Source organism: Patagioenas fasciata, chromosome 5 (genome assembly GCF_037038585.1).
Source record: "Patagioenas fasciata isolate bPatFas1 chromosome 5, bPatFas1.hap1, whole genome shotgun sequence".
Lineage (NCBI taxonomy): Eukaryota > Metazoa > Chordata > Aves > Columbiformes > Columbidae > Patagioenas > Patagioenas fasciata.
In genome coordinates this window covers 66,216,080-66,228,273 of record NC_092524.1, presented here as the reverse complement: position 1 = coordinate 66,228,273, position 12,194 = coordinate 66,216,080, and the positions used below count along the sequence as shown (strand labels likewise).

Below are 12,194 nucleotides of genomic sequence, written 5' to 3'. Positions count from 1 at the left end.
CCACAGGTTCCCTTGCTGGCCTTGATGTACCAGGTGATAAAGGCCTAAAAATTATTGGGAGTCCTTGGCCTTGGGTTTGATTGGCTGGAAAATCCAGACTTATTAAATGACTCTGTTTTGTTAGAGCAATCCACTGAGCTTGTTTTAAATTAGTGTTAGAATAAGGATGTTTATTTAAGACTGAGATGGCCATCTGGAGAGTCTCTTTTCAATAATTTTATAACTCAGCCGTTTTCTTTGCAAATAAAGTGCAGTGACTAATGCTTGGTTTCTTATGGGAAGTTAGGGGAAAAAAAATCCAAATAATACTTTTATGAGTAAGAGAACATTTCTAAAAAAAGTTGGAGTTGTTTTCTTGCATAACTTGAACTGATAAATACATGTAAAACACTAGGTTTTTAAAGCTAAGTTTAATTAAGTGTCTAGTTTCTGCCCAGTGCAAATAAACTTTTCAGGGGGAAATGGAAAGTTGAAAGCAATTAAAATGAGGTGCTGTGTGTATACAGTACTTAATCATTCTTACTGTGAGAACCTTGTTTTTACAAGTTGACGGTATTACGGATACGTTGCCAATTTCTGCTTTTGCTCAAAAGTTCAAGGCCAGGGGAGACTCTTAGATCATGTGCTACGACCTCTGCTAAATCCCAAGCCACTGAACTGTATCTGTTTATGTTACCGAGTCCAGTTATTTGTCTTTGACTAAAGAACAACTTTTCTGGCTAACGTACGCTTTGCAGAAAGACACGTGCTCGTCATTTAAAGACATTAGAAATCCTGCCCTTAATTCCTTCTTCCCATGACGAGATACCTTATGGTTGAAAACTAAATGGAGCACTTCAAATTTTCTGTCTGATTTGTACTGAGGTTTTGGCTCTAGTTTACAGCTACTTCAGTTTCCAGGTGATTTTCCTTTAAAAAATGAAAAAGGCTTTTTAATGTCCAACCTATTTTAGCATTTACAGAGGTAGAGAATTCATACAGAATGCAGCGTTATCATATATGGACGTCTTCTCGTGCTTCACCTCACTGGCATCCTGTTGAGACATCTGGAGGTTACATTTATCCCTTTGACCACACCATTGTGTTGCGATTTCTCATCGCATTGCTTATCCAACCTGACCTTAAAGTCTTTTTCAGGGACGCTTCTTTCTGACCTGTGTTTTTTCATTTAAGAATTATGACTTGCCGGTCTTGTTTCTCGGCTTATAAGCCATAAGTTGTGTGTACAAAAACACCACTTCTTGAGTGAATTGTTTTACTTGCTTGTCTGCATTTGTTAAAAGTCACATTATCAATTTTTATTATCTCTAAATTTTATAATCATTTTTGTTCTTCAATTAATTAGAAAGCTATTAAATGTGAACAGAGCTTAAAAAGTGCTTGTTGCCATGTGGTGCCTGGCAGGATTATGGAGCAGATCATCCTGAATGCAATCACACAGCACCTTCAGGATGGACAAGGGATCAGACCCAGCCAGCATGGGTTTAGGAGGGGCAGGTCCTGTCTGACCAACCTGATCTCCTTTTATGATCAGGTGACCCATCTGGTGGATGAGGGGAAAGCTGTAGATGTGGTCTATCTAGACTTCAGCAAAGCCTTTGACACTGTCTCCCATAATACACTCCTGCAAAAGCTGGTAGCCCATGGCTTGGACAAGTGCGCTCTCTGCTGGGTGAAGAACTGGCTGGAGGGCCGGGCCCCATAGAGTGCTGGTGAATGGGGCTGCATCCAGCTGGCGACCACTCACTAGTGGTGTCCCCCAGGGGTCAGTGTTGGGACCAGTCCTGTTTAACATCTTTATTGATGATTTAGATGAAGGGATTGAGACCATCATCAGCAAATTTGCTGATGACACCAAGTTGGGAGGGAGTGTTGACCTGCTGGAAGGCAGGAGGGCTCTGCAGAGGGATCTGGATAGACTGGAAAAATGGGCTGATTCCAATGGGGTGAAGTTTAACAAGGCCAAGTGCCGGGTCTTGCACTTTGACCACAACAACCCCCTGCAGCGCTTCAGGCTGGGCACAGAGTGACTGGAGAGCAGTCAGGCAGAAAGGGACCTGGGTGTACTAATGGACAGGAAGCTCAACATGAGCCAACAGTCTGCCCAGGTGGCCAAGAAGGCCAATGGTATCCTGTCCTGTATCAAAAATAGCGTGGTCAGCAGGACAAGGGCAGTGATCCTTCCCCTGTACTCTGCATTGGGGAGGCCACACCTGGAGTATTGTGTTCAGTTCTGGGCCCCTCAGGTCAGGAAAGAGATTGAAGTGCTGGAGCAGGTCCAGAGAAGAGCAACAAGACTGGGGAAGGGACTTGAACACAAGAGCTATGGGGAGAGGCTGAGGGAGCTGGGCTTGTTTAGTCTGGAGAAGAGGAGGCTTAGAGGTGAGCTCAGCACTCTCTAGAACGACCTGAAGGGCAGTTCTGGTCAGGTGGGGATTGGGCTCTTCTCCCAGGCAGTCATCAATAGGACAAGGGGGCATGGGCTTCAACTCTGCCAGGGGAAATTTAGGCTGGATATTAGAAAGCAATTCTTTGCAGAGAGAGTGGCCAGGCATTGGAATGGCTGCCCGGGGAGGTGCTGGACTCACCGTTCCTGGAGGTTTTTAAACTGAGATTGGACATGGCGCTCAGTGCCATGATCTGGTCAATGGACTGGAGTTGGACCAAGGGTTGGACTTGATGATCTCTGAGGTCTTTTCCAACCCAGTCAATTCTGTGATTCTGTGTTAACTGGCCAGTGATGCAGGAAGGGTGATGATTAAGAAACAACAGAGGAATAAGATGGCATTTTTCAGCTGTAGTAAAGATATGGAATTGGTTACCAATGTGATTCTTTCCAGATTCATTTTCCTAAAATAACAGTAGAAGCACTTCTGTTTGATTCACAATTGTTGACTCCTTTTTGGAGGATGTTTTTATCTGTTTAAAGTTAATTTCCCTAATAATATCCATTGTTTGCAAAGGATATAGATTGAATAAGACCTTGTGTGACTGTGTAGCGAGAAGTGCAACACTGCAAGAAACACTCTCCTGTACTATATGCTCAGGCATTGTTACATACAAATTAATTCTGGTTGGCTATTTAACAATACATTGTCAAAATGGGACCAAAAAATCGATGCTTCTTCAGTGTTGGAAGTCAAGACTTATGGGTATTTGTTATGGCTTTATTTTCCAGTAGCGGTGAGTTGTTAAATCAGGAATTTGTAGATTATACCTGTTTGTTTGAGTACCTGTCAGTCTTGTGGATGGAGACAAACTGCGTGTTTATAAAATTGAGACAGTTAATCAGATGAACAAGTGATCATTTCAGCTATGTTCTATATTCTCTCTTTTTTATGCCAGGCTTGCAGGCTGTTCTAATACTGTATTTCAAACCTAAATCACGGGTTTCTTCTTACCTGCTAAATCACACACTTTATTTCAACTTACTGCCATTCTTGTGTCCTATTCTTCATGTTTCTCTGCCTTTATTTGCTAGATTCAAATGTTCCAAAATTGTAATTTTAATTCCTTTGTTGCTGTCAATGCTGAGACATCTAACTTAGCACTTTTAGGCTCCACACTTCCTGTCTCCCTTCCTTACTCCTTCCATCCCACAGCAAAAATTTATAACTATTTCAGTTGAAGGGCTTAAATTAGCGGCAGAATAATTATTTTATGTGTTGTGTTGTATTATATTATTATTCTGTACATGCGTTGATGACATGTGGTTTATCCGCTCTTGTTTCAGGTACAAAGGTGAAGTCGGCAAGAACACAGACCTGTTCTCACATGCAGAAGGTTGTCACCAGCCCCAAGATACAGCATCCTTTATATGCACTTACCCAAGAAAATCAGTATCTCTTTAGTCCAAGCCAAGATGTACCTGCAATCCACGGCCCGCTTGAAGGTCACCTCATTCCTATGGCTGTTCCACTCGGTAGGAGCAAATAACTTGTAGAAGGGGTGTGTGAAGGTTAATTACTGCTACTCATGGAAGTACAACTTACATTTTCTTAACTCAGTGATTTGCTCTGGTCCAGGAGATTTGCAGCTGCCCTTCTCGTGGGAAATCTACCTGGGAGAACAGTTTAAAATGGGCTGGTTCTCCTCATTCTTCATGCTGGATGTCTGGTGACATCTTGACAGAGCAATTATTCATTTAGCTGTACATACCTGGTACACTTTACATTTCTAGGGTTCTTGTTCTGGCTTTAAGTTTGGTATCTGTGTAAGCAAAACTGAATCATTGACCCTTGAATCCAACATTTATGATGACTTCAGCCCTGTGATTTCAGTAGGATTGTGCCAAACACACTAAATTTGTTGGCGTGGCATCTGTATTTTTTGACCTCCAACAGAACCTCTATATAGGCCTTGTTTTGGGAATGGTTAGTATTACATTGGCATTTAAAGAAGATAATCATTAAAAAAAAAGGTGTCTCAAAAATTTGTGGGATGCTATACTAAGGGTAATAGTATTTTGAATATGGTTCAGAAAATGCGAGATGGGGGAAGAAGCATAGTATGTAATTTTTGAACGGCAAACACATTGTCGTTATTCTGGTTTTCAGCAGTAGGTGTCACTGTAGTAAAGAAAAGTGAATAATTTCAAAAAGTGGAAGTGTTAACAGTTTCTGCTGGTATAGCCTTAAATTCACCTGGTGAAGCACTATAGTCAGTGTCAATAAGGGATGTTTTAATTGGTCCATAATTCTGCAGTCTGTCTCATGCGAAACACAGACACCCGGATTTTAATTTTCATTAGTTGATTAATCCACTGACTTTGGAGATTTATATAAATCTTTATTTTTAAACTGTCCTAAGGTCAAACCCAAATTAGCGACACCTCAGTGCAGCCCGCTGGAGTAGTTGTGGGTAAACCACACCCTGTGACAGTCACCACCACCCTTCCTCCAGTGCCACCGAAACCACCGGATAAGATAAAAAAACCAAACATAGCTGTAATAGAGATGAGATCGGAGAAAAAGGATCCACCTCAACTGTCTGTACAGGTAGGTGTTGAGAGTGATGATTATTTGTTTGTTTGTTTTCAATAGATGCTAAAGACAGTCTCCTCCCTCAGTAACTTAGACATCAGTAGCTGGTTTTCAGTAAAGCATTAGAAACATATAGAATGGAGGGGCCAAAATGTTGTCACACTATGCAAATATTTTTGTTTGTATGCTAACAACTGCCTTTATTATTTAACCAAAATAGATAACTATTTCTTTAAGTCACCTACACAGGGTGTTTGTAGAACCGTTCTATGTCACGTTTTATTTTTAAATGAGATTTTTGAGCAAGAACAAACTTTGAATAAAAAAAGGAAGTGTTTAAATGTCAGTTTCCTTGGGTGAATGCTTTAGCCTTTAAGATTTCTGTTTCAAGCATAATAGTCAACCCAAGAATGTCACTCCTGATTAATCAACCATAAGAGTCCTTAGTGGGTTGGGGTTTTTTTAAATACTTTACATGAGTCTGTTGTCAAAGAAGTTGATGTTTCTTACATGTTCATTATTTTGGATTCAAATTGTTAAGAATATACAGGCTCTCTTCACACACCTTTCAGATACAAATAATTCATGGAACTCAAAGTTAAAGAGAGGTAGGATATGTGGCTTGTTCCCTTGCTGTCTCACTATTTTCCACCCACATGCATTTTGCTGTTATTTCACCCAGTTCTTAAATGTTTAAGGTGATTTTAAAATTATTTTTCCCCCGAAGAATTAAACAAGCATTTAAATCTTTGTTCTTAAAAGCAAAAACAACAACAAAAAAAGAAAACAAAGCTTTTTGATACTGTAATGGACATACCTTTAGTACAAACTATATTGTAATACAATTAGCCTTTTGTTTTACCCTACTGGAGGTACCACAAAATGAAACCAATAACCAGCCTGCACGGTGGCTTTAGACCACATAGTGTAAATGAATTGCAAGTCAAACACACATTTGCTGTATGAATAGTTATGGGTATAGTTACCTTTTTCATATGCAAGGCAAAGCATCAGAAAATTAGAGAGCAAGAGAAATCCAGTGTTACGAGAAAAGAGGTGAATATTTCTGGGGTTACTCTTTGGACATGACAATATTTTGTTTTTCAGAACCAAGTTACTATCAGATAATGGTGTGAGAAAAGAAGGTCACAAGTTTAGTGACTCAGTAGCAAGTAGAAGAGAGAATCTAAAAGGTTCAGTGATAGCCGAGGTAATACATAGGTTTTCAAATGAATGCTTTTTTCTGTCCTAGGTGTTACCCAATGTGGATATTGACAGTGTTTCAAGCGACAGTGTCAGTGTAAACCACGTCCAACCAGGCTCCGAACCTGCTCTTTCTCCTGTCAATGCTGTAATACAGGTATTGATTGGTCTAAATGTCTGTGAATTTGAATTTGTTAAAGAAGAAAAAATGTTATCTCATTATCTTGTTTTAGTTAGAGAAATTAGACAGTTCCAGGAAAAATGGAGCAATTTTTCTGAAGAATTTATAATGTGAGGCGTTTGTTTATGAAAATGGAAAATTGCGGCAAGATGCTTTTCTTCCAACGTTAAATAATCGTCATAGCAAAACCCTAAAAACCCCAGTGTTTCTTTATCCTGTTAAGAGTTGTTAATCCTTTATTGGCCAATGTCTGGCTTATTTATACTGGGTTCAGCATTTGGGTGTGAAGACCGAGGGTTTTCTTCATCCTTCATCTTCTCCTTGGCTGTACTTGAGCAGTTGGTGGCATTTACGTGCATAGACTGGGCGGTGTGAAAGCACCGTGATGCAGTGATTATTTTCCTTTTAATTATTGTACCTCTGCTTTTCCCTGGGTGTTTTACCTGCTGTTCTGACTTTGGGACTTAGGTCCTCCAGAGTCCTGTGGTCAAGGTATTCGCTGAATAACACAAAGGCTACAATAGTGATTGTTATTAAAAAAATATATTAAATAACACTGTAGAAATCACACATAAGTAAATTGCTTAAGGCACTGCTGGACTCTTATGTGCCATGTTTTGCAGTATTTTGTTTTGCTGTTTTTTTGCTTTTAATAAGAGTTACAGGTGTTACCGTAGAAGTTTTGATGTTGAGATATTCCATTAGATCTGGTAACAGCAGGTTTTAATTCTCAGCATACAAGAAGAAGCTCTGATAATCTCACTTCAAGCTATGCAAAAAATTCCTCCTAACTTTTAAGGTGGATAAGCATTTTTTCTGGATTCAGGCTCTTGACAGTGACCAGTGATTTAATTGCATCATTGTCATAAGGTTTTTCTGCTAATGCGTTTCCCCCCCATATGAAACACCTAATAATTTCAATATGTCTGTATAAGGCTCCAGAAGATATACGTAGTGAGGAGGAAGACACAAAGTTTCCAGGAACTAATTTCATCGATGTCACTGATGTTGTGCAGGTAATTATATTGCCAAGGTGTCCTTTCCTTTTAAATGTTTTTATATTTGTTTTATATTATTCTGTCAAAACTGAAGGCACAATGTAGAAAAATATTTTACTAGCAACTTTAAAAATACACATTGTGAGCAATGCTAAACTGTTTACAATGCTATAAACAACATTAGAAATTACTGTGTGTTACCAAATAAAGGACCTTTGAAGAATTACAATAAAAAACTAAAATTACCTTTATTTGGATGTGTCAGAATCCACTAGAAATAAAAGTAGTTTTCTAAAATCAGCAGTGATTATAACATGCAGATCTCACAATTTCAAACTAAATGTAGTGCATATACAAGATGATCTTACAGATTTTAAGTAAGGTGACCTGTATTTTAAAACGTGAAAGTATTTTCTGAGGGTTGTCTTTGAGAAAATTTTGATATAGAACAACTTGTGTATGCTTTTGAGGTCCTAAAATGCTTTTGTGAAATATCCTGTACATGTATGCGAGTATATGTGTACAACAGGTGCTATTCATCTCATGGATCCCATTAAGATTTGACAAGATTTTGTTTTGCTGGGTGCCTCGTTAGTGTGTCTGTACACCTTTAACAACATTGTTTCTGGGTTATGATAACATGGGTTTACTGGAGATATTCTTTTACAGTTTAATGTTTTTAGGTAGCAAGTCCTATGGTGACTTCTTGTGAGTCAGAGCTGGGGCTGCCAAACGCTCCAGGTTGGTGATCCAGGCTGCATTGCACTGCTCCAGATGAAGAGCAGATGCAGAAACTCCATGGTAGGTGGGAAAAGCGGCCTCTGAAGGAAGCAAGATGCTGCCCCCCTGGCTTTTTGCAGTATCTTACCTCTAGAACATGACAGCTCCCACCTCCTGCTGCATTTAGGGCTCAGTGAATACCAGGAGCTTGAAATTGCTGTTGCTGGCTGGTATTTCTCTTGAAGTGCTTTATTCCTCAAACTTCTTCCCAGTGAGACAGACTTGCTGTGCGCGTATCAAAACCTACCCCAAAATGTATACTTTTCACCTGTTCTATGTACTCCTGATCCCAGGATTAATGTGTACATGAGATATCCTGTGACCTATGGGTCAGTATGGTAGATTCATTCTTAAAATGAATTAATAATTTAACATTATTCATTAGTTAAAACAGTCCTAAAATGGTACTTTACCTATCAAAAGCGGGGAAATGCTTTATTCATTTTTAGTTTCAAAATTAACTTCTGTTATTGGAGGAAGGAGTTAAATCTATTTAGACACGTTTCTTCTGTTTGCACAAAAAAGATTTATTTTATAAAAATAAATAGGAAAGCTACTTAACAAATCGGTTTATGAACTAAAAAAAAGTGCTGCAATGTTACGTTTTTTATACGTGAATAATGGTTATTCATCTTTTCTTTTGTCATTTTCCTCCTGCATTGCTTTTATCTTTTATTTTTGGCAACGGGGCATATTTTAACCACAATACCAAAAAATGTTCCAAGTGAAACATATGTTTGGCCTATGACCACACAGACAATGTTCTTAAGAATGTGCAAGGCAAACACAATGTGGAAGCATGAAATCAACCTCTGGAGTGGCAGGGGTATTAAAGACATCAAAAGAAAGCAAAGTTATTGTTATAGAAGAGGCTTCAGATTAATGAAAAAATATGCATAAAATGCTATGTAAAAAAATAGGTTATTGTTGTCTTCCTCCCTCACCCCTTTTATTATGAAAACTTAATTCTGTTAGAACTGAAGAGGATAAGTATTTGTGTGAAATATCCCTCTTTTTACTTTTTTCTTCACTTTTTTTCTTCCCTGGTGGATATTACAAAAAGCCCTCAGGATCCTGTCCCAGGCATTTCCTTTTCCTACTATTTGTTTTACCTTTTCTACTAGAAGATACATATTTAAGAGATCACAAGGCTCATCTGGTCCAACGTTTCTTGGCACAAGCACAGTCTAGACAAGATGGCCCAACACCCTGCCCAGCTGAATGTTAAAAGCGTCTGACATTGTGGAATCACTGCTTCCCTGGGGAGATTATTCCCATGGTTGATTGTTCTCATCTTGAAGAATTTCGCTCTTGTGTCCATTTGGAACATACACCGGGTGGCAGCACCAACGTGCTGCTCCTGTTCGCTACTCTGGCAGTTCAGGATGGAGGTCTGGGATACACGTGTGCTTGTGTATATGTATGTATACATATTGTATAATCACAGAATCATAGAATTGTTTCACAGAATCACAGAATGTCAGGGATTGGAAGGGACCTGGAAAGCTCATCCAGTGCAATCCCCCCGCCGGAGCCGGAACACCCAGCTGAGGTTACACAGGAAGGTGTCCAGGCAGGTTTTGAATGTCTGCAGAGTAGTTTCTTCTCAAATTTAAGTGGAACCTCTTGTGTTCCAGTTTGTATCCTTTCCTCCTTATCCTGTCATTGGTTGTCACCGAGAGGAGCCTGGCTCCATCCTCCTGACACTCACCCTTTATATATCTGTAAACATTAATGAGGTCACCCCTCAGTCTCCTCCAAGCTGAAGAGCCCCAGCTCCCTCAGCCTTTCCTCACACGAGAGATGCTCCATTTCCTTAATCTGTTGGAAGAGACCCTCAGGATCATCAAGTCCAGCCATAACATAACTCTAGCACTAAACCGTGTTCCTAAGAACCTCGTCTAAACGCCTTTTAAACCCCTTCAGGGATGGTGACTTCACCACTGCCCTGGGCAGCCTTTCTGTGAATACATGCTTCTTAATGTCCCATCTAAACCTCCCCTGGTGCAACTTGAGGCCATTTCCTCTCATCCTGTCACTTGCTATTTGGGAGAAGAGACCAACGCCCTCCATGCTCCAACCTCCTTTCAGGTAGTTGTAGAGAGCAGGAAGGTCTCCCCTTGGCTTTGTTTTCTCGAAGCTGAACAGCCTTGTACACATGTGATATACAAAGACACACAGGGTGGATTCCTCCAGTATAAAGCATTAGACGCTCAGTCTACCCAGTAGCTGGCCCTGGATCTTTGCCTTCCCCAGCTCTGGCACCTGGATGTGCAATCCCCTGGAAGCCCCTTGCTCAGAAAAATAGTAGGTTCAGACTTTCTGAACACAGGAGGTTTCGTAGGGCCAGTCTGTGCATGGACCTGCCTTATTCAAGGGTGAGAAGCTTGCTCAGGTAACAGGAGATCAGAGTAATGTGTTTTCCTCATCCCTGGTTGCCCTTTTGGGTGGTGATTTTTATACATTTATAACTCTTCAGATGAAAGATCATAGGTAACACCTGCAATGTGGCCTGACTGTGCCGGTGAAAATTGCTTTAGAAATCTTTCAAGAAATCCACAACTAAATTTTGGATGGCTTTAATAAAAGACTGCAGGTACACATTTGGTAATAATGGAACAAAATCTATACCACCTAATCATTTCAAACGTTCTTTTAATTATATGAATGTAATTTGGGAAATAGAATTTCAACTTGATACTTTATAATAAAGTACAATGGTTAATATTCTAATCACATCTGAAAGACTTTCTAATTTATGCCATAGTTTGATTTGGAGACATGATAGATATTTTCAACAGTCCCCGGGGAGGTAACATGCAGAATTGAGTGCAGATTATTCAGGATTGGTCTACAAAGTGATACACGTGCAAGTTCAGTCTCTATAATCAAATACTGACTATTATTTTATTTTTTTACTTCAGCAAAGATAATATATTACCCCAAAATGAAAATAGTATTATTTTCATTTTGGGCACTATTCAATATAAAATATTTTTGCACATAGTTTAGAAATGCAGGAGAACTGCAACAGTTTGTCAGATTACTAAATATGTGTAAGATTTATTGTATGTCCTTGGTTATTTAATCCAGATGTTTGTATTTTGCATACTTTCAGAAAAGATTATATTAAATAGGCAACATCAAAGAAAATTTATGGAGTAAAGCAGTCAGAAGAAAATGCATAATGAAACACTGGACAAAGACATCTTTACATTTGCTGTCAGAATGAATTACGGTTACGAATACATACATCCGAACAGAATGAACCTCTTATCAGCCTGCAAAGCATCCAGTGCCATTCCAAGTTTAACTTTACTGTCTTATTTCTATGCCCAGAATGGTTTGGGGATCTCTGTTTGTCACCCAAATACACATATTCTAGTTTGCTTGCTTTGCAATTTACAGCTTTTCTTTGAAGAATTATTTCTCTTGAAAGATTCAGAAGGCTCCTGCTCCCCTCTAGCTCTTTGTTGTAATACCCATCATGGACCTATCTGACTTTGCACTTTTAAGGTATATTAAGGTAGGAGAGAAATATTAATGCTGGGTTGGGGAAGGATACAGGAAAATGTTACTGTCTTTTTTTTTTTTTTTTCCCTCTGTTCTTTCTGGTTTTAGTGATTTCTTCTTTTATTAATAGAAAATACATAGATTTTTATTTTACGGGTTAAAAGTAAGTGTAATTTATATAAGTGAAAAGACTTTTTTCTCCTTTCACTGTGTTGGCAATTAATCTTAGTAAATGCAGATTTACAGTGAGTTCTTCTGTGCAACATCACTGGTAATTTAGGGTTCAGCTCTTCACCTCTTTCTAGCATGCCAAATTTTCTTCTTCGAGAGTCGTCTTACCATTAGAGACATTTGTTTTTAACATTATGATTGAAGGATACAGGTTCTCATCCATCAGGAGACGTTTCTGAAGTGTTCCATTGTGATATGATGTGTTGGTGACTCAGTGCTAGTTATATGCTGGGGGGAAAAGGAGGGTGGCATCTTTGGAGACAGTCAGATGTTATAACCCACACTGAGTAACTTCCATAACTTATA

The 12,194-nt window shown here is 39.2% G+C and overlaps 1 protein-coding gene across 15 annotated transcripts in view; it reads left to right on the top strand.

Annotated features, from left to right (window-relative positions):
* The window catches only part of KIAA0586 (KIAA0586 ortholog), a 119,484-nt gene that overhangs the window by 18,717 nt on the left and 88,573 nt on the right, over nt 1–12,194 (top strand). For all 15 annotated transcript variants that reach the window (XM_071809774.1, XM_065839351.2, XM_065839350.2 and 12 more), the window contains exons 16-19: nt 3,734–3,922; nt 4,810–4,997; nt 6,235–6,342; nt 7,302–7,382. In XM_071809774.1, coding sequence (XP_071665875.1) covers nt 3,734–3,922; nt 4,810–4,997; nt 6,235–6,342; nt 7,302–7,382 — 566 coding nt within the window. The remainder of the gene's footprint in view (nt 1–3,733; nt 3,923–4,809; nt 4,998–6,234; nt 6,343–7,301; nt 7,383–12,194) is intronic.